This window comes from Hyperolius riggenbachi, chromosome 4, assembly GCF_040937935.1.
Source record: "Hyperolius riggenbachi isolate aHypRig1 chromosome 4, aHypRig1.pri, whole genome shotgun sequence".
NCBI classification, from domain to species: domain Eukaryota; kingdom Metazoa; phylum Chordata; class Amphibia; order Anura; family Hyperoliidae; genus Hyperolius; species Hyperolius riggenbachi.
Genome location: NC_090649.1, coordinates 476,363,204 through 476,389,637, shown reverse-complemented (window position 1 = coordinate 476,389,637; position 26,434 = coordinate 476,363,204). Strand labels below are relative to the sequence as shown.

General features: G+C 44.8%; 1 protein-coding gene across 3 annotated transcripts in view; it reads right to left on the bottom strand.

Moving 5' to 3' along the window:
• The window catches only part of RPS6KC1 (ribosomal protein S6 kinase C1), a 224,987-nt gene that overhangs the window by 132,448 nt on the left and 66,105 nt on the right, over positions 1–26,434 (bottom strand). For 2 of the 3 annotated variants that reach the window (XM_068232950.1, XM_068232949.1), the window contains exon 7: positions 21,040–21,396. In XM_068232950.1, coding sequence (XP_068089051.1) covers positions 21,040–21,396 — 357 coding nt within the window. Of the gene's footprint in view, positions 1–19,387; positions 19,562–21,039; positions 21,397–26,434 lie in introns of those variants that run through there. The other variant, XM_068232951.1, reaches the window with a different exon arrangement.

Here is a 26,434-nt window from a genome sequence, read left to right as displayed (position 1 = left end):
TCAGGCCCCGCTGGGTCGATTTGCATAATTTTTTTTTTTGCTACACGCAGCTAGCACTTTGCTAGCTGCGTGTGCAATGCGATAGCCGCCGCTACCCGCCGATCCGCTGCCATTTGTTGCGCCGCGGCCGCCCCCCCCCCCTAGGCAGCGCTGTGGGGTGGATCGGAGTCCCCTTTCACGTCACGGCGTCGATGACGTCATCCCGCCCGTCGCCATGGCGACGGGGGAAGCCCTCCAGGAGATCTCGTTCTTTGAACGGGATCCCCTGATCTCCGATCGCCTCGCTACATGGAAAAAAAATTTAAATTTTTAAAATGGCTTTGCTGCCCCCTGGCGGATTTTGATAAACCGCTAGGAGGGTTAACTACCTAAAGACCGCCTCACGCCAATTGGCGTAAAGTCCCGGGGCAGTGTTTTGCTGGGGATCGCGCGCGCACATCCCCGCTTGAGTCTCCCAGCAGCGATCGCTAGGAGACTGTTAGACATACAGTGCTGTACTTGGGACAGCCGTGAGCCTATCACAGCTGTCCCCCCGTCTCTACCCATAACAACGTATGGTAATTGGTCCCTTAGAGGGGCTCACAATCTAATCCCTACCATAGTCATATGTTTATATGTAACGTAGTCTAGTGTATGTATTGTAGCCCAGGGAGGAAAGCCAATGAAAGTATCTGTATGTTTTTGGGATGTGGGAGTAGTAGAAATGTTTCTGTACCGTGTTAGCCAAACAAATTACATAGGTAAAAAAACCTAAGTCTTGTAAAAGTAATACCCTTTAACCATTTCTGCCGCCCGGACGTGAGCCTCATGTCCAGGCGGCTGCTCTGCTGCGGTGCCGCTCTTCGGCACGCTCCCGAGGGCGATCGCGCCCCTGGTAGCCCTGGGATCAGTGAACGGGAACATGGTTCCCAATCACCGATCCGTCTCCCCAGCAGAAAAACCAAAGCGCTCTTACAAGGGGCTTCAGTCTTTCTGCCCGTAAAATTTTCCGCATCCCACTTGTGCTTCCGGTTAGCGAGAAGCACAAGGAGGAGGAAAAAAACTCAAGGTGGCCATCTTGTGGCCAAATAGTAAAACTACATCTACATATTTTTTACATTACAATTTACACATATAATAACATTAAAAATTAACTGTTTATTTCCCACACCAAAATATTACCCAAATAAAATTTTTAATGGAAAAAAAAACAAAACAAAAAAAAACAACAAATAGTTACCTAAGGGTCTGAACTTTTTAAATATGCATTTGAAGGGGGTATACTACGAACATTTTTTAAATGATAAGCTTGTAAATAGTGATGGACGCAAAACGGAAAAAATGTACCTTTATTTACAAATACAATATTGGCGCCATACATTGTGATAGGGACAAAATTTAAATGGTGTCATAACCGAGACAAACGGGCAAATAAAATACATAGGTTTTAATTATGGTACCGTGGATTATTTTGAAGCTATAATGGACGAAAACAGAGAAATAATGAATTTTTTTTTCTTATTAATCCTGTTAAAATGCATTTATAAAAAATAATTCTTAGGAAAATGTACCACCAAAAACAAGTCTAATTAGTGGCGGAAAAAACAAGATATAGATCAATAAATTATGTTAAGTAGTGATAAAGTTATTAGCGAATAAATGGGAGGTGAAAATTGCTCTGATGCATAAGGTGAAAAATCCCCGCGGGCTGAAATGGTTAATGGCAAGCTTTTTAAGATCTAGTCCCCTTTTTCAGGCATATTTTCAGATGTTAGCTTAAGTAAAACACTGATGCAGGTAAATAGTAAACACGTAGATGGTAGTTGTGATGTGGGAGGAAACCGGAGTGCCCGGAGGAAACACACGCAGACACGGGGAGAACATACAAACTCCTTGCAGATAGTGCCCTTGCTGGGATTTGAACCAGAGACCCAGCGCTGCAAGACAAGTGAGCAGCACAGTGGCGTAGTGGTTAGTTCTGTTGCCTTGCAACGCTGGGTACCCGCTTCAAATCCCAGCCAGAGCACTATCGGCATGGAGTTTGTATGTTCTCCCCCGTGTCTGTGTGGGTTTCCTCCGGGTACTCCGGTTTCCTCTCACATCCCAAAAACATACATACAAGTTAATTGGCTTCCCCCTAAATTGGCCCTAGACTTACAATATTTGTCCGCAACACCTGCACTGGTGAGTGTGCTGGGGTTATACATATAATGCTAAAAAAAAGGGGAAAAGAACAGAAACCCCTTACAAAAGCACCACTCAAGACAAAAATATCAACTTAGAAAAATCATAACTTTATTTCATAGATATCCAACATTACCAACACAGCACAAACAGTTTAGAATCATCTAAAAAACACACACACAAACACACTGATATCAATAATGACCTAGCCAGATTGTAATAATATGATCATGTAAACCTGCAAGCACTGGCGTAACAATAGGGGAAGCAGCCCCTGCCCCCGCTCAGGGCCGTTTGGGGGGGGCAGGAGGGGTCGCAGCATGAGGGGCGAGCTTTGCACATCACCTCAGGCTTTCCCCTCTGCGCTCCCCCTCCTGCATCTATCTAAGTGTAAGCAGCGGCGGCGGCAGCAGCTAAAACTACCTCCATTCACCACGGAGGTTGCCGATCTGCAAGGGCTTCACATTACTTCCTGTTAAAACAGGAAGTAATGAGAAGCCCTTGCAGATCAGAGACCTCCGGTGGTGAATGGAGGTAATTTTAGCTGCTGCTGCTGCTGCCCCCCCCCCCCCTCCCCACTGATGTGCAAAGCTCTCCCCTCATGCTGCAACCCCTCCTCCCCCCTCCCCCCCCAAATGGCCAAGAGCGGGCCCCAGGGTGGGGTGGGGGGGCCCGCTCAAATTCTTGCAGGGGGGCGCGGTGACTTCTAGTTATGCCCCTGCCTGCAAGATACAATAATCATTAGTAATATAACCTTTATCCTAGGTAATAATGTATCCCGTGAGGGGTTCAGATAATGAGCCCCCATCATGGGTGAACCCGGGTTCAGTATGTATCTGTGCAAGGGAACTGTGCAAAAGAGCTATAAAGTGACTGTGAAGAACAAGTACAAATTGATAAATCACTCACTTAAACATGAAAACACTTGTGAAAACATCAATCAACAATAAGTTATGTGCTCCAAAACCATGGATGTGCAAAAGTTCTATAAAAATATAAATAAATATTAAAGTGCAAACAGTGCTATTGAAACTGTCATTTACACAGTAGAAGGTCTAGTGTGAAAAGTCAGGAGCAGCCCATATAGACGGTGCAGTAATCCAGTGCAAAACAAAGGAGCTACTTAGCCGGGTAGTAAGGTGCAGGAAAGTGGCTGGGTCAGACGGAGGATACCCTCAAAATAGGTCCCACATGCTCCTTTTAAAGGAGAGGAGGATAGCCGCGGCCTCCTTTTTTTTAGCTAAATTGGTCCTAGATTACGATACATACAATACATGAAGCATACATAGACATAGGACTATGGTAGGGATCAGATTGAGAGCCCCTCTGAGGGACAGTTTAGTGACAAGACTATATATTCTGTACAGCGCTGCAGAAGATGTCAGTGCTATAGAAATACTAAATAATAATAAAATAATAATAATAATAATAGGTTACATTCCCCCCCCCCCCCCCCCCCCCAAAAAAAAAGTTAGCTCTGGAGTGCAATAGGAACGTTCCGTGAGTCGTGTGAATTGTTCAGTATAGTCTGCTGAGAGAAATGTGCTCTACAAGTGCATAGTAATAATAATAATAAAAAATGATTATCTTGCCTGGTACATTTAGCACAATGGGAAGTTAAGGCCGTGTATAGAAGTGAAATGGAACCTCGATGAAGGCGTATCGTGCCTCAAACCGCGGAGAAGGATAGAATAAGTGTCAAGGATGGTAGACAAGCTCGTACCTTTGCCTTCAGAGAAAGAGGGAGAGAGTGGCCGAGCTTGTGCTGTACAATCCTATTCACTGTGTGTACTTAATGGATGAATATACCATTGTGGTGAGAGTATTGTGCTGCGCCATGTCTCTAAATGATTCAATGCTTTCAATACAGACACAGGTGGAAAAAAAGAGGATTTCTATAAGCAAAAGCCTCTACTGAAGCTTAAGAAAGCTTGTTTAATCACAGAGGAGAGGAACTAAGAACGCGTCTCTTCAGCTAGACCGGTATAGTTTTCTATAGGCAGTTGTCATTTTTTAATTGGATTAAATGCGCTGCCATTTCACATTAAATAGGAATTCAAGTAAGAAGGTATTGTACGGACAGCTTAAAGTGGACCTGAACTCACAACTTCCTCTCTGCTCTAATAGATTAGCAACAGTATACCAGTTCACCCCCAAGGGTTTTTACCCTAACGGACCAGAGCAATTTTCACCCGTCAGTGCTCCTCCCGTTTATTCCCTAATAACTTTATTACTACTTATCACAAGAAAATGATCTATACCTCATTTTTTCCGCCACCAATTAGGCTTTCTGTGGGTAGTACATTTTGCTAAGAATTATTTTATTCTAAATGTGTTTTAATATGAAAAATAAGAAAATAATGGATACAAAAAAAAAAATTATTTCGGCCTCTATAGTTTTAAAATTAAACGTTTTCCTGTGGATAAAAAGGACACATTTTATTTGCCCAGTTGACACGATTATTGAACTGTTTGAATTATGTCCCTATCACAATGTACGGCGACAATATATTATTTTGAAACATAGGTGTTATTTTTCTGTTTTGTTTTTCTTTTGTCCGGTCCATAGTTACAAGCCCCTATGTAGTAAAGTAAAAGTTCTCGTTGACAAGTTAAATAATCGTATTCAATGCCAAGCCGCTGCAGCTAAAGCGAATAAAATTTTGAGATGCATTAAAAGAGAAATAAAAACTCGGGATGCTAGCAGAATACTGCCCCAGTTTAACTCTCTAGTAAGGATGCATCTGAAATACGGACTTCAGGTGCAGAGACGAGAAACAAAATCGAGGGCAATATAAAACCTTGGCAGGTGAGCTTTTTGTCCCTAGGCTTGTGCAAAGGACTAGGGGGCATGATCTGCGCTTCGAGGAAAAAAGTTTTAGCCATTTATTTTAGAAAAGAGTCCTTTACAGTAAGAGTGATTAAAATGTATTACCAATGTGCAATGTATTACCACAGGAAGTAGTTATGGAAAATTCTTTATCTGCGTTTAAGGGGAGCACAGATGCTTTCCTTGCATTGAAAGACATTCATCAGTTTTCTCCCCAGGCTCTTTTTAGCTGGGTGCTCCACCTGGCTAGTGTTGGTGAGCACCCGGCTGTCATCGGCTCAACTCCTCCTCTGCTGTAAGCAGAGTTGTGCAGAGAAGCGCCGGTCCTGCATTCTCACATCTCGCCCCACCCGGCTACTTTTTCATGCCACTCGGCTGGAATAAATTGTGGGGAGAACACTGTTGACTCCTCGACTCTGACTCCTTGCTTGCAGATCCTTCCCCACTCTTTCAGCTTGGAGAGTTCCAATGCAAGCCGCGGATTGATATTCATTGCGGACACATTACCCGACAGTTGTCTTATAGTCCCGGCAGCCGGCGCCAACGGCATATAATTCAAGAGGCACGAGGAAGACAGGAGAGTGGAGCGAGTAGCTTATGAATGCCTCTTCTGAAGCAGGCCGTAGCCTGCTCAATGCATTTAGGCTGTTAGGCTGTCTCCTCCTCGGCCATCCTTGCGTCGCTCCTCTACATAAAAGCAATCCCTTTTTTGCTGCAATCTTTTCCTTTATTCCATTGGCAATTTGCACTCTTTGCTACTCCTTGCAGGAACTCCTTTTTGTTGGTCGCGGCCTTCTTTTACAATATCAATAACATATTCTTAACCAAATCTATATATATAAAATCATGTGTATGTGTGTATGTATGTGTGTGTGTGTGTGTGCAAGTGCCGCGATCACTCGAAAACGACTTCACCGATTTCAACGAAACTAGGTATACAGATTCCTTACTACCTGGGATGATATGTTCTGGGGGTCTCGCGTCCCCCCTGCACACGTGGGCGGAGCTACAAACCGCAAATCAGATTTCACCCATTCATGTCAATAGAAAAAATGAAAAAAGCTGCCATTCTCACAGTAATCAAGCAAGAGTTCCCCACACTTGGCACAGTTGGTCACTTGGTGGCCGAGGTTAGAAATCCAGGAAAAGTGGGCGGAGCATAAAACAGCCAAATTTCAGCCATTCATTTTAATGGAAAAATGTAAACTGCAGCCATTCTTAGACTGTTAATCGCAGGGTTCTCAAACTTGCCACACTTGGCCACTTGGTGAATGAGATTAAGATTCAAGAAAATGGGTGGAGCCTACAACAGCCAATTAAAATTCACCTATTCATTTTTAAGGGGAATATTAAAACTTCTGCCATTCTTACACTGTTAATGGCAGAGGCTTCAAGCTTGCTACAGTTGGTCATTGGGTGACTGGGGTCCAAGTTTACTACAGGGGCGGGGCCACAAACAGCCAATCAGATTTCCTTGATGGATAAACTGCTTCCATTCACACATGTTTGATGCCAGGAACCTGAAAGCTCACAAACTTGGTCATTGGGTGTCTGTGTGTCGAGGTTTCAAAAAGTGGGTGGAGCAAAAAACTAATTTCGCTGGGAAAATATAAACTGCATCCATTCTTACACTGTTAACCTCCTCAGCGGTATGGACGACTATACACGTCCATCACCGCCGGAGGTCGCCGCTCAGGCCCTGCTGGGCCGATTTGAGCGAAATAAAAAGCAGCACACGCAGCCGGCACTTTGCCAGCCGCGTGTGCTGCCTGATCGCCGCCGCTCTGCGGCGATCCCCCGCGAGCAGCGGCGAAAGAGGGTCCCCCCAGCCGCCCGAGCCCTGCGCAGCCGGAACAAAAAGTTCCGGCCAGCGCTAAGGGCTGGATCGGAGGCGGCTGACGTGAATGACGTCACTCCGCTCGTCGCTATGGCGACGATGTAAGCAAAACAAGGAAGGCTGCTCATTGCGGCCTTCCTTGTTTATTCTGGGCGCTGGAGGCGATCGGAAGAACGCCTCCGGAGCGCCCTCTAGTGGGCTTTCATGCAGCCAACTTTCAGTTGGCTGCATGAAACAGTTTTTTTTTTATTAAAAAAAAAACCTCCCGCAGCCGCCCTGGCGATCTTAATAGACCGCCAGGGAGGTTAATGGCAGGGTTGTCAAACTTTGCACAGTTGGTCACTGGGTGACTAGAATTAATATTCAGGGAAATGGGTGAAGCCTACAACAGCCAATCAAATTTCACCTATTGATTTTCAAGGGGAGTATTTAAATTGCTGCCATTCTTACACTGTGAATAGCGGGTGCCTCAAACCTGGTACAGTTGGTCACTGGGTAACTGGAGTTCAAATTCAGAAAGGGGCGAAGCTACAAACAGCCAATTAGATTTGTTTAATTTCAATGGGAATATACAAATTGATACCAAGGACCCCAAAGCTCATAAACTTGGTAATGGAGTGATTGTATGTCAAGGTTAGAAAAAGTAGGCGATGCCAACAACTACATTCTTTACATGGGAAAATATAAACTGCAGCCATTCTTACACTGTTAATGGCAGGGTTCTCAAACTTTGCACACTTGGTCAATGAGTGACTGGGATTGATTGATTTTCAAGGGTATTATTTACATTGTTGCCCTTCATACACTCTTAATGGCAGAGGCCTCAAATCTGGTACAGTCAGTCACTGGGAGACTGGGGTTTAAATTCTGAAAAGGGGGCAGGCCACAAGCAGCCAATCAGATTTGTTTAATTTCAGTGGGAAATTGCAGCTTATTGATGCCAAGGACACCAAAACTCATAAACTTAGTCATTGAGTGACTGTATGTCAGGGTTAGAAATAGTGGGCGGAGCCAAAAACAACATACTTTTTACATGGGAAAATATAAACTGCAGCCATTCTTATACTGTAAATGGTAGGGTTCTCAAACTTGACACAGTTGGTCACTGGGAGACTGGGATTGATATTCAGAAATGCGGGTGGAGCCTACAACAGCCAATCAAAATTAATCTATTGATTTTCAAGGGGAATATTTACATTGCTACCATTCTTACATTGTTAATGGCAGAGGCCTCAAACCTAGAACAGTCATTGAGTGACTGGGGTCCAAATTCACTAAAGGGGATGGAGCCAATCAGATTTGTTAGATTGATTTCAGTCATTCTGTTATTGGCAGGGTTCTCAAACTTGACACAGTTGATTACTGGATGACTGGGATTAATACTTAGGAAAGTGGGTGGAGCCTACAACCAGGGCTGTGGAGTCGGTCCAAAAATCCACCGACTCCGACTCCTCAGTTTAGGATTCCACCGACTCCGACTCCTCTAATTTGCATATTACAATTTTGTTGATTAAAAGTATGTAACATGAAATTCGTCTCTTAACTGCCAACGCTTAGGAATTTTACAAGACAACTGAAGTGAGAAGGATATGTAGACTACTATATTTATTCCCTTTAGACTAAAACTAGTCCTTGGTAAGAGTACTTGTAAAAGGTACAAACCGGAACAAAGAACATCTATCAGGCCCTAGGCAATGTAAGTGTGGGTACATGTAAGAATGATGTGCAGGTACTCTGCAGGGGAATGAGGAGATTGTAAACAGACAACACCTCTGTGTTCAATGTGCACAGCATTCTCAGTGGATTCCCTGCAGCTCTGTGGGGAGTGCATATGTAGAGTATAGTACTACTGTGTAACAAAGTAAACCTGAGACAGATGAAATTAAAGTTTTATACATACCTGGGGCTTCCTCCAGCCGCCTTCAGGATAATCAGTCCCTCGTTGTCCTCCTCCACCACCTGGATCTTCTGCTATGAGTCCAGGTACTTGAGCCAGTCGGGCGTAGTGCGCATGCACACACTCCGCCGCCAGGAGCATACTACACCTGTGCAGCACTATTGCGCAGGTGCAGAATGTTCCTGGCTGTGGGAGTGGCATGCGGCCGGACAGCGCTGACTGGCTGAATTACCAGGACTCATAGCAGAAGATCCGGGTGGTGGAGGACAGCGAGGGACTGATTAGCCTGAAGGGGGCTGGAGGAAGCCCCAGGTATGTAAAAACTTTACTTTTCATCCGTCTCAGTTACCCTTTAATTTGTAGTCACCAAACCAAATTTTAATTACATATCATATTATTTGATTTCATCAGCAAAGGGAGTGCATACATTTGCATAAATCAGCATCAATGCAGAATTATTTCCATCTCGTTGACCATCTCTATTAGTGACACAGCTACACATCAGGCTTTATTCTTACAGCATAGATGTTATTTAGTATATATAAGAGATTCCTGTGTACACATCATATATACAGTCACAATCAGATATGTATATCTGACCTTAAAAATACGGGGACTGCTTTATTGAAGCAGCACAAGTAACTAATTTTGATTGGTTTATTTCATTTTTGTGGACTAAGCACAGCTATTACTGTATATATACACTGTATATATACATTATTTTTAATGACTATTATCTGAGAAATAGAACATTTTATCATATTTTCTATTTTAATTACAGTTACAAATTCATTAGGAGTCGGAGTCGGTGCATTTTTTCCCGACTCCGACTCCAGGCACCCAAAATTGCCCGACTCCACGACTCCGACTCCACGACTCCGACTCCACAGCCCTGCCTACAACAGCCAATCAAAAGTCACCTATTGATTTTCAAGGGGAATATTTACATTGTTGCCCTTCATACACTCTTAATGGCAGAGGCCTCAAATCTGGTAGTCAGTCAGTCACTGGGAGACTGGAGTTTAAATTCTGAAAAGGGGGCGGGCCACAAACCGCATTTCAATGGGAAATTGCAACTTATTGATGCCAAGGACCCCAAAGCTCATAAATTTGGTCATTGAGTGACTGTATGTCAAGGTTAGAAATAGTGGGCGAGCCAAAATAAACTTTTTACATGGGAAAATATAAACTGCAGCCATTCTTACTCTGTTAATGGCAGGGTTCTCAGACTTGACACAGTTGGTTACTGGGTGACTGGAATTAATATTCAGAAAAGTGGGTGGAGCCTACAACAGCCAATCAAAATTCACCTTTTGATTTTCGAGGGGAATATTTAAACTGCTGCAATTCTTACACTGATAATGGCAGAGGCATCAAACCTGCTACAGTCGGTCATTGGGTGACTGGGGTTCAAATTCACTAAAGGGGTGGAGCCACATACAGCCAATCAGATTTCTTTGCTGGATAAAATGCTTCCATTCACACCATTTTGATGTCACGAACCTGAAAGCTCAAAACGTGGTCATTGTGGGACTGTGTGTCAAGATTACAAAAAGTGGGTGGAGTCAAAAACAGATTACCCTGGGAAAATGTAAACTGCAGCCCTTCTTCACTGTTAATGGCGGGGTTCTCACACTTTGCACAGTTGGTCACTGGGTGACTGGGATTAATATTCAGAAAAGTGGGTTGAGCCTAAAAAAGCCAATCAAAATTCACCTGCTGTTTTTCAAGAGAATATTGAAATTGCTGCCATTCTTTCATTGCTAATGGCACAAGCCTCAAACCTGGTACAGTTGGTCATTGGGTCACTGGGGTTCAAATTCAGTAAAGGGGCGGAGCCACAGCCAATCAGATTTGTTTAATTTCACTTGGAAAATACAAATTATTGATGTCAAGGACCCCAAAGCTCACAAAATTGGTCATTGAGTGACTGTGTGTTTAGGTTACAAAAATTGGGCAGAGCCGAAAACAAATTTTACTGGGAAAATATAAACTGCAGCCATTCTTACACTGTTTATGGCAGTGTTCTCAAACTTTGCCCAGATGATCACTGGGTGACTGAGATTAATATTCAGGGAAGTGGGTGGAGCCTATAATAGCCAATCAAAATTCACCTGTTGGTTTTCAAGGGGAATATTTCAATTGCTGCCATTTTTACACTGTTAAAAGCCTCAAACCTGCTACAGTTGGTCGAGTGATTGGGGTTCAAATGCTAGAGAGGCGCTCAGCCACAAACAGCCAATCTGATTTGTTTAATTTCTATGGGAATATACAAATTATTGATGCCAAAGACCCCAAAGCTCACAAACTTGGTCATTGAGTGTTTGTGTGTTAGGGTTAGGAAAAGTGGATGGAGCCAACACCAGCCAAATACATAACCGGGCAATGCCGGATCATCAGCTAGTATGTATATATATATATATATATATATATATACACACACATAGACACACTGTGTACACATGATGTGTACATGCACATACTTTCTCTTATTTTTTTTATGCCAATTTTTTGCACCTTGATCTTGCTGCTCTCTAGGCATTTCTTTTACACTATGGTATATTATTTATGCTTGTACATGTAGATTCTAAGATATCTGGATTTCTTGATTTTTACTCAACCTTGCATATATTCCTATAACTATCTGGTTTCCGCCTCTCACCTCTTCGTGATGTTTTAATTGTATGTGAAATTTCTGTCTAATAAGAGTATTGCATTTATTTTTGCTACAAAACCTTGCCCTGTTTGGTGCTGTTATAGGGATAGGTTCTTCTCTGGTTTATGTAGCTTATAAATAGGACAAAGCCTGGACTGGTAAGAGAGAGTTACTGGTGATCTGATGGGGGAGGAGGTCACTGGGTACTTGGGAGTGGAGGATGCTACCGTAGTGGGGGTCACTGGCTAACCTAAGAAGGAGGGTTGCTGCCTAATTAGAGTAGGGTCATTGCCGACCTGGAGGGGACACTCCACCCAAGAGAATCACTGCCAAACTAAAGGGGAGCAGAGCGGTTTCAATGCCTGCTTAACCTCCCTGGCGGTAGGATTACGTACGGCTTTTAAGGTCTAACAGCAGTGCAATTTTTTTCACAAGCTTTTAGACCCGAAAGCAGGGGGGGGGGGGATCATACCGCTACATACTGTAGATCTGGGGCAGCCCTGCACATTATTGACTTCCCCTGCATCCAGTGCTGCAATTCTTCCTCCGTACCCCTGTAGTGAGATGGCAGCCTGTCGTCATGACGACCGACGGCGATCCCAGAGGGATGGAGAGCCTCTGAGGATCAGAAAAATGGCTGCTAGTGTCTGGATCCCGGGGGGAGGTGAGTTACAAACGCCCGCTGCGTGCAGGCTCTGCCTATACCACCCGACGGCTACAGTGAGTCAGGCTCGGGGTTACCGCTCTGAGTTGTGGATTTCCGGCCCGAGCCTGACTCAGGATTAACACTAAGGTAGTTAAAGGTGCATACACCCGGCTGGTGCGCAGGAGTAGCTGACAGGTTGTGAATTCATCACGTTCAGCCTCTTGAGTGCCAAGGGGTGCCTTGAAAACGTTTAAAAATCGCCAAGGGTGCCCTCACCTAAAAAAGTTTGAGAACCACTGGCCTAGGCTATCATGCCTGGCAGTCACACCTTCTCCCCCAGAGCACTCTGGGAAATCAGGTAGCGTTTCTCCTCACTTTAGATGGGGGGAGGGGGAAAATCCCACAGTGATTCGCCATGCCAGCAGTAAACATGCCACCAAATTTAAGAATGTAAATCAGGTTGAGGTAAGATTTTACAAAGGGAAAACATTGACTAAACAATTTATAAAATGAATACTGTAAAAAAAATAAAAATGTATTAATTGAGTTATATTCAGTAAAGATCCTACTTTATGTATAAGCACACTAGCGCTTTAACAATCTTTATTTACAAAACATTCTCATGCTAATAAATTCACTCCATCTACATTTACACAACACATAAAAATTCAGAGTCGTTTTGTATAAAAGGGAAAAAAAAAAAAACATAAAAAAAAGACCCTTAATATAAATGTTTTGAGATTCCCTGCTTTTACCGCGGAGATCAGCAGCTGCGCCTAATCCAGATCCGCATGAATGAAAATATTTAAGCAGAAATCCTCCCCCTACGTTTATTTTCCATTTGACTTTCCTGTAATTATTTTGTAAACTGTTCGCATAACAATACATAAAAACATCTGCAAAAACAGGTAATTAACGTGTCAAGCCTAACTAATGCATTTTTATGGTGTCCATGCCTCGTCAACTGTAATTATAAGTCTTTTTAAGCAGCTGATGGTGTGGCGGCCGCGTCGTGCAACCGCTTATTTTGGACGCCTTGTTGCTGGTGGGGGGAAGGAAAAAACAAAAACAAACCAAAAAAAAAAACAGCAAATAAACTCAAAAAGCTACTTAATTACCTGTAAAGGCAAACTTAACGCGCGTTTCCAGGCGGACGAGAAATTACTCCTTAGCTTTTCAGAATACGCCAATAACACGCCTCGGCGCTCATCTCCAGGGAACGATGCACGGCGACGGCGAACGCCAATTAACTGCGCAGCCCTTCGCACAATGCAGCCTATAGAAATGCTTGGGGAGTCTCGGCTATGCAAATAACAGTCTTTAGCATGCAATGTAAACAGTTCTTTTCAATAACGGTGATACATCAACGAGAAAATCAACAGCGACGCAGCGCATAGCAATAATTCCCCGCAGAGCTGGGGGTCTCGGGATCAATTCCCACCAAGGTTTTGTCTTTGCGTCCCCCTCTGGCGTTTGTTTTCTGCAAAGGGTAATAAACCTAAACGCCGGGCGTATGGCAAAATGCACAGCTGAAATAAAAATATTTGAAATGTCTACTCTAGAGAAAAACACAGACAGGAGAGTTTAACCTAGGCATGTTAAGTGGTGTGTACTGTCGCTACAGGAAGAAGGAGAAATTGGGGGCAGCAAGTACTGTCTTATTGGGGAAGAAGAAATTGGGGATGCATACTGTACATTGCGAAGCAGGAAAAAAAAAGCAGGAGCCCTTTTGGAAAAAAAAGTCGCATAATAGGCGCCTATTATAAAAGCGGCAAAGAAAGGAAATTTGGGCGCACGGCGGCGCCTATCTGGCACCTCTGGGCACCGAAACATACCTTCTTTTTCAGCAAATCGCAGCTTTTATAATGGCCGCGATATGCGTCAAACAAGGTAAATTCTCGGCATCTACAGGCAACTGATTAGCGGTTATGATTTAAAATATCGGCACCCGATAGAATCCCGGGCGCCAGGGCTTGTGGAAATGCAAATAGGGGCATACAGGGGGAGAAAAGGTTTAGGTAGGGTTTAGGGTTAGGCACCACCAGGGAAGGGGTTTTAGGGTTTGGCACCACCAGGGGGGTCTTAAGGTTAGGGATTGGTAGAAGAATGGTTCTGTGTGAGAGTAGCTTTAGGTTTAGCCATATTAAAATATCAGTAAATATTACTGATACTTTACTATCGGAATTCACTAGTAGAATAGCTAACCTTGGCAATACTCTACTAGTGACAAACCCATGCGCTCTGTTTTACCAGGCGCCTTTTTACATATATTGTGCTGTGGAAAGGAGAGGGGTGGTAGAAACCTGGGGATGCATGTACTGTCCTATGGCTGGGAACTGAGGCTAGGTTCACAGGGGTCAATTGCATGTGTGTGTGGGTAAAGCATGTTAAATAACAAGGTTTTACTATATCTGTTACATAAGGAATGAATTCTTAAATGAGTTGATCCATTTTAATTGAGGTATATATATCTATTTTATACAAACTTGCGCGCTCATATAATCATTTTTTGTGCAGTCAATATAGGTGGGATTAGGGGTTAACCCACCATAATCTGGGCAGCAGCAAGTGGGCAGTACAAACTATCAGCTATAGTCTAGCAGCGCCTTCTAGTATTTTTTGTCAATTGCATAACTCATGCCTAATGATGTTGATCCAGGGATTTTATCTGATTGCCATCTGGAGTCGGGAAGGAATGTTTCCCTTTTGGGGCTAATTGGACCATGCCTTGTAAGGGTTTTTTGCCTTCCTCTGGATCAACAGGGATATGCGAGGGAGCAGGCTGATGTTGTACTTTGTACTGGTTGAACTCGATGGACGTATGTCTTTTTTCAACCAAAATAACTATGTAATAATCAGTGTGAACTGCAGTGGAGACTGGCCATAGGCTTTAATACAAAGCCTGTATGCAGCGAGCTAGAATAGCATGATCCGTTACTGTAAACAGGCCCATAGAATTATAAAACAACCATAGACATACATAGTGAAAAAAGGGTGCCATTTGACAGTAGAAAATATGTAAACTGCAGTATGTACAAATAAAGTCCATCCCAGGGAAGATAAAACCGGAGACATCGCTGAACTGGAACTGATCACGAGCGAGGGAATCAACAATGCGGCCCTTAACATTTTCCTTGGTAGTGACCAGATATCCTCCATAACTATTCCCACAGCCTACAAAATTTCAGGCAAAGGGCAACACAAGTCAGGGGACGATCATGAGGACTACCACTCTCCCCAGTCCCTAAGGAAAGGTTTAAGCCAGGACTAAATAAAATATCGACCCAGTCAAGTGGTTTCTCTGCAGCCATAAAGTTATACTTCACAAAAAAAAAATCAACTGGGTTGACCATCTACTTTCCTGCCTGGACCAATAGGTAATGTTTATCTTCATGGCTTTTAAAGGGTACCCGAAGTGAGAGGGATATGGAGGCTGACATGTTTATTGCCTTTTAAATAATGCACATTGCCTGGCTGTCCAGCTGGGAATACACGGCTCAAATCTGAGCCATTTAGATGGCTCGATAGATCATTTCCGACAGGTCCGATCTCCCGCCCGATCGTTTCTGCATGGAGGACAATGGGAAAAGATAAGAAAAACGAGCGGAAGATAAGAGAATCGCCTGCGGAATCGAGCGTGGAAACCGATCGGGAGCGGAATCGACCGGCAAAATCGAGCCGTTAATGCCCAGCATAATACTTGAAGCCACAGACCCTGAGCAAACATGCAGATCAGAGGTCTATGACAGGTCTGACAAGATTGGCTGCATCCTTGTTTCGAGTGTGTGATTCTGACACTACTGACCGGAAAGATCAGCAGGACAGCCAGGCAACTGGTATTGTTTACAAGGAAATAAATATGGCAGCTTCCATAAGTCTCGCACCTCAGGTTCCTTTTAAGCCTTTTTCGCCACATCATCTAGAAAAGCTGATTGATTTGGTCTGACTGTGACGCTACTGACAAAGCTGTCAATACAACAATGTTGGAATCAGGTAGGTTTTGATCAGATCAATCCTTCAGGTTAACTGCCAATCCTTCCACCAACCTAAATTAGCATTGGCTTTGTTTCATCAATTTTTATGACCACAGTCACCACGAACGCCAAGTTGTGTGATTTTCATTTTATTTTGGGAAGCGAGGAAAGTATCGGGGTGAGCCAAACCCTCATCATCCCTTCTCATCCAAAAAGCTTCACAAGTGTCCCGATAGACCTCGGAATCTGTTGCTGATGCATGCTGGGAGATCACAGAGATTACCTCTTCCGCCTCACCTGTCCTCGAGACGACCACTGCAATGTTGACAGCACAAGCTACAAACTTCAAAGCTGGCATTCCAGAGATGCCAATGGGAAATCCATCTAACATATTGCCATCCACCCTTCTGATGAAGGTATTAAAAATAAACACAAACTAGAGGCACTCAGGGGATATACCTGATGGACTCCAGAAGACACCAATTCAACCACTGAGCAGCAAAAAAGCATTTGCACCCAGGTTGCACCCAAGAAATAAAACCACCTTGCTGACCACCATGCTTGCTAAATAGTATCTAGGTAGGGTCAATGTGATGCAAATAAGTTCAAGTTGATGCAGGATTATGCAAATTTTGTATGCACATTTATGCAACTCGAAAATGGACCAATCAAGTTCTACCTCAGCAAGATTTGATTTGCTCATGTTCAAGCTAATTAAATTTGCATGTAAAATGTGCATAATGCTGCATCAACTCAAAATTATTTGCATCTCAATGACCATCCACAGTAATAACCAAACGTATTTCTGATTGACCCAATTAAAGGGCAGCTTAGCCTAACACAGCACCAGCGAGGGCCTCTTTTCCAACCTGCAGCCCTGCACCCATTTTAGGACCTCCCAGACAGCAGTAACAGTCGAATAGGTGCTTTTGCCATGAATTGTACCATGCTGATGGTGAAAAAAAGGACCAAATTCACCACTGGAATGAACGGCCAAGATGAATATTCACCAGATTCTTTTATAACATTGAAAAGGTTGTTGAAACAAAACACTAAAAGGTCCAACTGGACGAGGCCTAACTACATCCAGCATAAAAGTTTGGTAACTTTATTAATAAAAAGGAGCATCTAGTAGAACAGACAGTGGTAACCGTGCTTCTACCACGGTCGGTGAGGTCCAGAGAGGGGTCTTTGTTTTTTCCCGCCACTAGTGAGCAATTGCCCAGTGTGTGGTGTTGAGCTACATACACACGTTCATCAAGCGCACAACGTGCAAACGACCATCCGCACGACACGACGAACCAAATGACCTGATGAACCAAATGACCTGACGAACCAAATGACCAGACGAACCAAATGACCAGACGAACCAAATGACCAGACGAACCAAATGACCAGACGAACCAAATGACCTGACGTACCGCAGGACCTGTATGTGCAAACGTCTGGACAGATAAACGACCAATTCATTCACGTACTGCGCACAATAGCGGAACAACGGAGTACACATTGAAAACAAGTACAAGTCATTAAACAGTTGTTCAAACGACTTGTACACACAGACCATCTGCACAATATCAGACAACCGTAGGCCAACTTAGATCTGACAGTTGGATCGGGGGCGCAATACCAGTTATCAGTCACTCGTCAGTTTGTTTGCACGCATACACATGCCTGATTGTCGTCCAGACAACAATCAGGCAGTTTTGTTAACCGTGTAAACGAGCCTTAACTATCCCACTAGGTCAATCCACTGTTTTCACAAACTATTGCTGGTGGCAAGAATGGAGAGGTCAAAAATGTGCAATGTCGGCAATAAATAAATCAGAAAAACGCATTGAACTACTGATAAATGCCCTTTCTGGTCGCTAACTGTGTATTAGCTAGGCCGATGCGATCTGAATAACTTAAGGAGCGCTCATAAGATATACAGTGTCACAATCATCCTAATGCTCTACATGTTTCACCCCAAAGGGCTTTGTCAGGAGTGCTATACACAGGAGCATTGCTATCTACAACATATACAACATCATCACCCCACCAAATCACATAAAAATGCCCCCCAGCAATATATAGCCCAAGTAAGAGCTGGACTGCCACGTGTGGCTCAGCTTTAAATATGGAGGACTGAAGCAGGGTTGTTGAAACGCCAGTTCCCAATCATCAAAGGTTTTTTCCCCTTTGACGAAAAGAATGACTGCCGATTATCTCACTGAAGGTGAGAGTTCACCCTCACCAAGACGGCGGTGAAATACTTCAGTCAATTCAGAAGCCAGCACGGAGTTAAAAGCTTTGTTAAACGCCACAGTCAAGCCAACCGTCCCCAGGGACTTTTTGAAGGCAAGACTTGACTTCCTCAACAGTAATCTCTTCTGTCAAATTTGCCAGAGAAATGCCTGTATCTTTCAGCATAGGATTACAACTCAGGACATTTTCCATATGGAGAACGTCAAGATGCCAAACACTGGTCAGCACAAAAATTCCTCCGAGATTCCCGATCTAGACTGTCAGGGATCCTGCACCATCTTTGAGGCCTATGACAGTTTAAACTGCTACAATGTGTTTCCACAGCCTCTCTCCTGGACCAAAGAGATGTGTCTGTCTCACTTAAAGAGAAACTCTCACCAAAAATGGAACTTTATCCCAATCAGTCGCTGATACCCCCTTTTACATGAGAAATCTATTCCTTTTCACAAACAGACCATCAGGGGGCGGTGTATGACTGATATTGTGGTGAAACCCCTCCCACAAGAACCCCCTCCCACAAGAAAAGTTCGAACTTTTGGCAGTTTACTGTCTGTGAACCTTGTTGCATTGTGGGAAATAGCTGTTTACAGCTGTTTCTAACTGCCAAAAACAATGCAGCAGCTACATCACCTGCCAACAGTAAAATGTTCACTGGAGTTCCTCTTTAAACTAAAGGTGGCCACTAATGGTCCAATTTCTAGTGAACAATCGTTCAAGCGATCAGAAAACGGATTGGTTGTTGGTTGTAAATAATCTCCATTGATGGGCACAATCAATTACAAATGATTATAAAAATAGTCGTCCGATTGCATTTTCCTTGAACCAAAATTCGGATTTTCTTGTTGGTTGTGATTGATAGGAAGCAAAGATTGGTTCATCGATGGTGTAGTGAACGATTTCACTTCCGATCAGAATTTCTGATCGCTAGAACGATTTTTCGCTAGAAATTGGATCATTAGTGGCCACCTTTAGCAAGGCTTCTATTTCAGAGATCTCCTCCATGATCTGGAATGCCCAAGACCAGCATTTCCAGTTTCCTCCATAGTCTTATTTTTGTTAAAACCTTAATGGACCACTATCTCAAAAAAAAAAATGTAAAATACATGTAAACACATTCCAGAGTAAAATGAGCCATACCGGTAAATAACCTTTCTCCTCTGATGCCGTCACTTACAGTAGGTAGTAGAAATATTACATTACTGACAGGTTATGGACTAGTCCATCACTTCTTGGGGGATTTTCAGCATGGCATTTATTCTTTATAAAGATACTCCCTGAAAAGGTTTTATACGAATATGCTGGCCAGCCTCCCTGTTCGGTGCACACTTCTTTGGCGGTTGGATGGAGCAACTGCCATTCACTAAGTGCTTTTGAAAATGAAGCTAACCTTGAGAACCCCCCAGGAGGAGATGGGCTAATCCAAAACCTGTTAGATCTGTCAGATTTCTACAACCTAGAGCTCGATGCCGGCGTGTTACCGCGTGTGCGCATGGATCGGTCCCCGCGGGCACTTCCTTATCAGCGTTTCGTTTCTACCATTGTCTGCCCGCGGGGATCGGACAGGTTGAATATTATCAATCGAGCCATCAGCGACTCAATTGATAATATAAAACGAACCCTCTATGCCCAGCATTAGGGACTTTGCCTTCACTGCCAGCCAAAGTCCAATCAAGGAAGAATTCTTTGCCTATTGGCTTATCACTAGCCAGATCCCTAAGGCCTCGTTCACATCAGGGCTGTTTCTGTGCGCTTTTTACAGCGCATTGCCCGATGCGTTCAGCAAGGTATTGATTTTCCCATCTAATTAAAGGATACTGCAGCCGAAAGGCTGCAGAGATAAAACCTGCATTGTGTAGGTAAAGAAAAGGACATACTCACCGCTCCCCTCGCTCCCTGCCGTCGGGTCCCGCTCGTCAGCCACAGCTCCCGGTACTGGCCGACTCTCCTGACCCCTGACCCGGACATACTGCGCCGCACATGCGCAGTATGTCCTGTAATCTTCGCTTCTGGCGTCGCATCATGACGCCAGAAGTACGGACACTCCCCCGCCTCCTGCGTGTGCGCTCCAGCGGCTCCACATGCTAGCTTTATAGTGGAGCTGCTGAAGCGCACACGCAGGAGGCGGGGGAGTGTCCATACTTCTGGCGTCATGATGCGACGCCAGAAGCGAAGATTACAGGACATACTGCGCATGTGCGGCGCAGTATGTCCAGGTCAGGGGTCAGGAGAGTCGGCCAGTACCGGGAGCTGTGGCTGACGAGCGGGACCCGACGGCAGGGAGCGAGGGGAGCGGTGAGTATGTCCTTTTCTTTACCTACACAATGCAGGTTTTATCTCTCGGCTGCAGTATCCTTTAAATGTGCCTGCTTCACATCTATGCTCTGCGCTGAGCTGCGCTACAAAAACAGTGTTGCATGCATTTCTGTGCGCTAAGCTGTAAAGTGCACATCAATGCACTTTTTTAGCGCATAGAAGCGCATGCGGTTTTTTTACCCCTGATTGAAAAAAAAAAAAATTTCATATGAAAACAAAGCTTTATTGACAACTGCTACAATAAGCAAAACATGCTTAAAAAAAGCACACCGCAACGCACTGAAACGTGCACAAAAGCATGCGTTTTTGACCATGCATTTACACACGATTCTCACCGCACCTAATGTGAATGAGGCCTAAGTGGCCAACTATATACAAAGTACACGGCAATAGGGGTTGTTTAATTGTCCTCTGATCATAGTTATGACACAGTCTTGTTTTCTTCACTATCCAATATAAGAAAAGAGAGCGGTTACCTTGCACGCCTTCCAGGAGGAGGTCCACCCCTTTCCTGTAGAAGCCGAACGCAGCTTCGTAGTCCTGCTCCGCCTCCTTCTTCATGGCCAGAGTGATGAGCTCTCCCGCCTTCATCAGGTAGTCCGACCTGCCCAGCCTCTGCTTCAGCTTGGCGGTGAACAAGCTCCGGCTCTCCGCCTCAGATTTAACCCCTTCATAACTGGAGGCAGAGAAGCCTTGCGCTGCGGATCCCGGAGAAGGGGGCACGCTGAACGCTTTGCTGGGTGAAATCTGATTAGAGGCCATTCCATCATCCGTACCGGATAGAGAGTCTATGTCCACAGTGAGGGAGAGCAGGTCACTGTCGCTGGAGAGGCCTGGAGGACAATAAAGAAGTGATAAGAACATGACCGCAAAGTAACACTTCCTCGCTGGATCCCACCTCTCCTGTGTTGTGCATACCAGTATTTAAAAACTACCTTCGCCCCCCCCCCCCCCCCCCAAACAAAAAAGTTTGAATGGAAATACATTTATGTAGTCTATGCGCGGTGTACAGGTAGATGAACATATAAGGTTTACATCTGGTACATCGCAGTGGACAGAACAGACTCACATTTATATCTGTAGTAGCACCTCCATTTTTCTCCTCATGCGGATGCCTTACAAGTACACTTTAACCCTTTGGGGACTGGCTGCCTAACCCCTCTTAAAGGATACCCGAGCTGTCATGTGACATGATGAGATAGACATGGGTATGTACAGTGCCTAGCACACAAATAACTATGCGGTGTTCCTTTTTTTCTTTCTCTGCCTGAAAGAGTGAAATATCAGGTACAGTGGTGTGAAAAACTATTGCCTTCTTCCTGATTTCTTATTCTTTTGCATGTTTGTCACACTTAAATGTTTCTGCTCATCGAAAACCGTTAACTATTAGTCAAAGATAACATAATTGAACACAAAATGCAGTTTTAAATGATGGTTTTTATTATTTAGTGAGAAAAAGAACTCCAAATCTACATGGCCCTGTGTGAAAAAGTGATTGCCCCCCCTTGTTAAAAAAGAAGTTAACTGTGGTTTATCACACCTGAGTTCAATTTCTGTAGTCACCCCCAGGCCTGATTACTGCCACACCTGTTTCAATCAAGAAATCACTTAAATAGGAGCTATCTGACACAGAGAAGTAGACCAAAAGCACCTCAAAAGCTAGACATCATGCCAAGATCCAAAGAAATTCAGGAACAAATGAGAACAAAAGTACTGTAATTAAGATCTATCAGTCTGGTAAAGGTTATAAAGCCATTTCTAAAACTTTGGGACTCCAGCGAACCACAGTGAGAGCCATTATCCACAAATGGCAAAAACATGGAACAGTGATGAAACTTCCCAGGAGTGGCTGGCCGACCAAAATTACGCCAAGAGCGCAGAGAAAACTCACCTGAGAGGCCACAAAAGACCCCAGGACAACATCTAAAGAACTGCAGGCCTCACTTGCCTCAATTAAGGTCAGTGTTCACGACTCCACCATAAGAAAGAGACTGGGCAAAACGGTCTGCATGGCAGATATCCAAGGTGCAAACCACTTTTAAGCAAAAAGAACATTAAGGCTCGTCTCCATTTTGCTAAAAAAAATCTCAATGATTGGCAAGACTTTTGGGAAAATACCTTGTGGACCGACGAGACAAAAGTTGAACTTTTTGGAAGGTGCGTGTCCCGTTACATCTGGCGTAGAAGTAACACAGCATTTCAGCAAAAGAACATCATACCAACAGTAAAATATGGTGGCGGTAGTGTGATGGTCTGGGGTTGTTTTGCTGCTTCAGGACCTGGAAGGCTTGCTGTGATAGATGGAACCATGAATTCTACTGCCTACCAAAAAATCCTGAAGGAGAATGTCCGGCCATCTGTTCGTCAACTCAAGCTGAAGCGATCTTGGGTGCTGCAGCAGGACAATGACCCAAAACACACCAGCAAATCCACCTCTGAATGGCTGAAGAAAAACAAAATGAAGACTTTGGAGTGGCCTAGTCAAAGTCCTGACCTGAATCCTACTGAGATGTTGTGGCATGACCTTAAAAAGGCAGTTCATGCTAGAAAACCCTCAAATAAAGCTTAACCACCCTGGCGTTCTATTAAGATCGCCAGGGTGGCTGCGGGAGGGTTTTTTTTAAATTTAAAAAAAACTATTTCATGCAGCCAACTGAAAGTTGGCTGCATGAAAGCCCACTAGAGGGCGCTCCGGAGGCGTTCTTCCGATCGCCTCCGGCGCCCAGAATAAACAAGGAAGGCCGCAATGAGCGGCCTTCCTTGTTTTGTTTAGATCGTCGCCATAGCGACGAGCGGAGTGACGTCATGGACGTCAGCCGACGTCCTGACGTCAGCCGCCTCCGATCCAGCCCTTAGCGCTGGCCGGAACTTTTTGTTCCGGCTACGCTGGGCTCAGGCGGCTGGGGGGACCCTCTTTCGCCGCTGCTCGCGGCGAATCGCCGCAGAGCGGCGGCGATCGGGCAGCACACGCGGCTGGCAAAGTGCCGGCTGCGTGTGCTGCTCTTTATTTGAACAAAATCGGCCCAGCAGGGCCTGAGCGGCAGCCATCGGCGGTGATGGACGAGCTGAGCTCGTCCATACCGCTAAGATGGTTAATTACAACAATTCTGCAAAGATGAGTGAGCCAAAATTCCTCCAGAGCGCTGTAAAAGACTTGTTGCAAGTTATCGCAAACGCTTGATTGCAGTTATTGCTGCTAAGGGTGGCCCAACCAGTTATTAGGTTCAGGGGGCAATTTCTTTTTCACACAGGGCCATGTAGGTTTTGAGTTATTTTTCTCACTAAATAATAAAAACCATCATTTAAAACTACATTTTGTGTTCAATTATGTCATCTTTCACTAATAGTTAAAGGTTTTTGATGAGCAGAAACATTTAAGTGTGACAAACATGCAAAAGAATAAGAAATCAGGAAGGGGGCAAATCGTTTTTCACACCACTGTATGTAAGTGGCTGACTCAGTCCTGACTCAGACAGGAAGTGACCACAGCGTGACCCTCACTGATAAGAAATTCCAACTATGAAACACTTTCCTAACAGAAAATGGCTTCTGAGAGCAGGAAAGAGATAAAAATGGTCAATAGTACATAGAGTTTAGCTCTGGTATACTTCAATGAATGTGTCATTGAGCAAAAATAATAAAAAACAGTTAAAACTTAAAAAGTAAATTTAAACATAAAAATGACTTTTTAAGATATTCCACAGTTTTATTTTAGGTGAAGGAAGATAGATACAATCATTTATTTCATTAGTTTTTTTTTTTCGCTTCGGGTGTCCTTTAAGGACCAGGCCATATTACATGTGGGGTGGGGGTTAAAGGGGGGGGGGGGGTCAGGCAGCCAGATCCCTAGTATGGCCAGCTGGGCATGGTGTGCCCAGTGTAGCCAGATGTCCCCCGTATTGCCAGCAGCCTTTACTCACCTCCCAGGCTCCAGAGATGAGCAGCTGTGGTTCCCTCCGCTCTGGCCGGCATCCTCGCTCGCTCTTGATGCCACACCAAGCCGGGAACCGAAACTTATGTCAGAGCAAGTAGAGATGCCGGCCAGCGCGGAGGGGAGCGGGGAACGTCAGGGGAACGTCAGGAAGGTGAGTGGATCCTCTTCATCCCCTCCTACCGCCACTGCTCTAATAGTGATCACTACGATCCGCCGGCGATAGTAGTGATCATGTGATCAGGAGCCAATCGTGATGGCTCCTGATTACTGAGGGGAGATGTCAGCTGTCATATGACAACTTAATCTCCCCTCTCGGGTGCGCACGATCGCGTCGGCAGCGGAAATGGCAGGCAGCGTAAATCCTACGCCACATCAGGCTTAGACAGCCACAAGTGCGGCGTGGGATTTACTATGGGTGGTCCCCAAAAGGTTAACGTGTTAGTCTATCGCATTGGTGGCTAACCTTGGCACTTCAGCTGTGACATAACTACAAATCCCATCATGCCTCCCTGAGTTATGCTTATAGCTGTCAGAGTGTTGCAATGCCTCATGGGACTTGTAGTTCCACCACAGCTGGAGTGCCAAGGTTAGCCATCACTGATCTATCTTATGGTGTCATCTAGCCATCTAGAACACCGCTGCACATACATGGTCTCTGTGTCGTGAGGGCAGCCATCTTACTTTCTGCAAATTCTGAAAATGACACTTTCTGTATAGCTTACAATTCTAAATAACAGTTGATACTTGTTTGCATTTTAAAGGCGCATTCACACAAGCAACTTGATGCTCGTTCTCTGGACGATTTTCACATGAAGAAACTGTCAATTTACCGACCAGGAAAACGAGTGACATACGACTCAATTCACCCCAGAATTCAATAGTAGAGTTCATGCTGCATTCGATTTATAAAGCAGTAAAAAATTGGTTGGCAGACTTCTACTAGCACACACAACCTTGCTGTTAACTGATTGGGGAAGGTGGGGGGTGAGAGTAAAGGGGCCCAAACACTGGTCGATTTCAGCCATTGATCGATCGATCCTATAGAATCGATCAGAAATAGATTCTATTAAATCAGCCAATCGATCGATTTGCAATCGATTTGATCTGACAGGATGGAAAATCTAGGTCAATCTGCTGCTTGCAGCAGATCAATGGCCCATAGAGTTGCAATGGATCTAATGGTGCAATAATGCATTTATATCGATTTTCAATAGATATTCTGATATCTATTGGAAATCTGTTCCTATTGTGTGGCACACATCAGATAGATTCCTGTCAGATTAGACTAGACAGGCATCTGACAGAAATCTGTCTGATGGTCGAATTTGCTGCAAATATATAAGTGTATGGCCACCTTAAAGGGAACCAGACACGAAGACTAACTAAAAAATGAAAAAAGATTTTATACATAGCTGGGGCTTCCTCCAGTCCCATCCGCTGCTGGATCGCTCCCACGCCGCTGTCCTCCACTGCCTCTATCGCCGGTACCGGGTCCCGTCACTTCCGCCGGACGTGACCAGTTTTCCACATGCACAGGGACTACCTCTGGCTCTTTACGCATGCGCAGTATGGAGGGAGCGCAGTACGGGGGGAGCGCAGAATGGAGGGGAGCGTGGTGCGGGGGGAGCGAAGTACTGGGGGAGCACAGTACGGGGGGAGCGCAGTACGGGGGAGCGCAGTACTGGGGGAGCGCAGTGCGGGGGAAGTGCAGAACAGAGGGGAGCGCGTAGCGGAGGGAGAGCAGTGCGGGAGGAGTGCAGCACGGGGGGGGGGGGGTTAGTGCAGTGCGGAGGGAGCGCAACATGGAGGGAGCGCAGTACGGAGGGAGCGCAGCATGGGGGGAGCGCAACATGGGGGGCAGTGCGGGGGGAGGGCAGTGCGGGGGGAGCGCAGTACAGGGGGAGCGCAGAACGGAGGGGAGCGCAGTACAGGGGGGA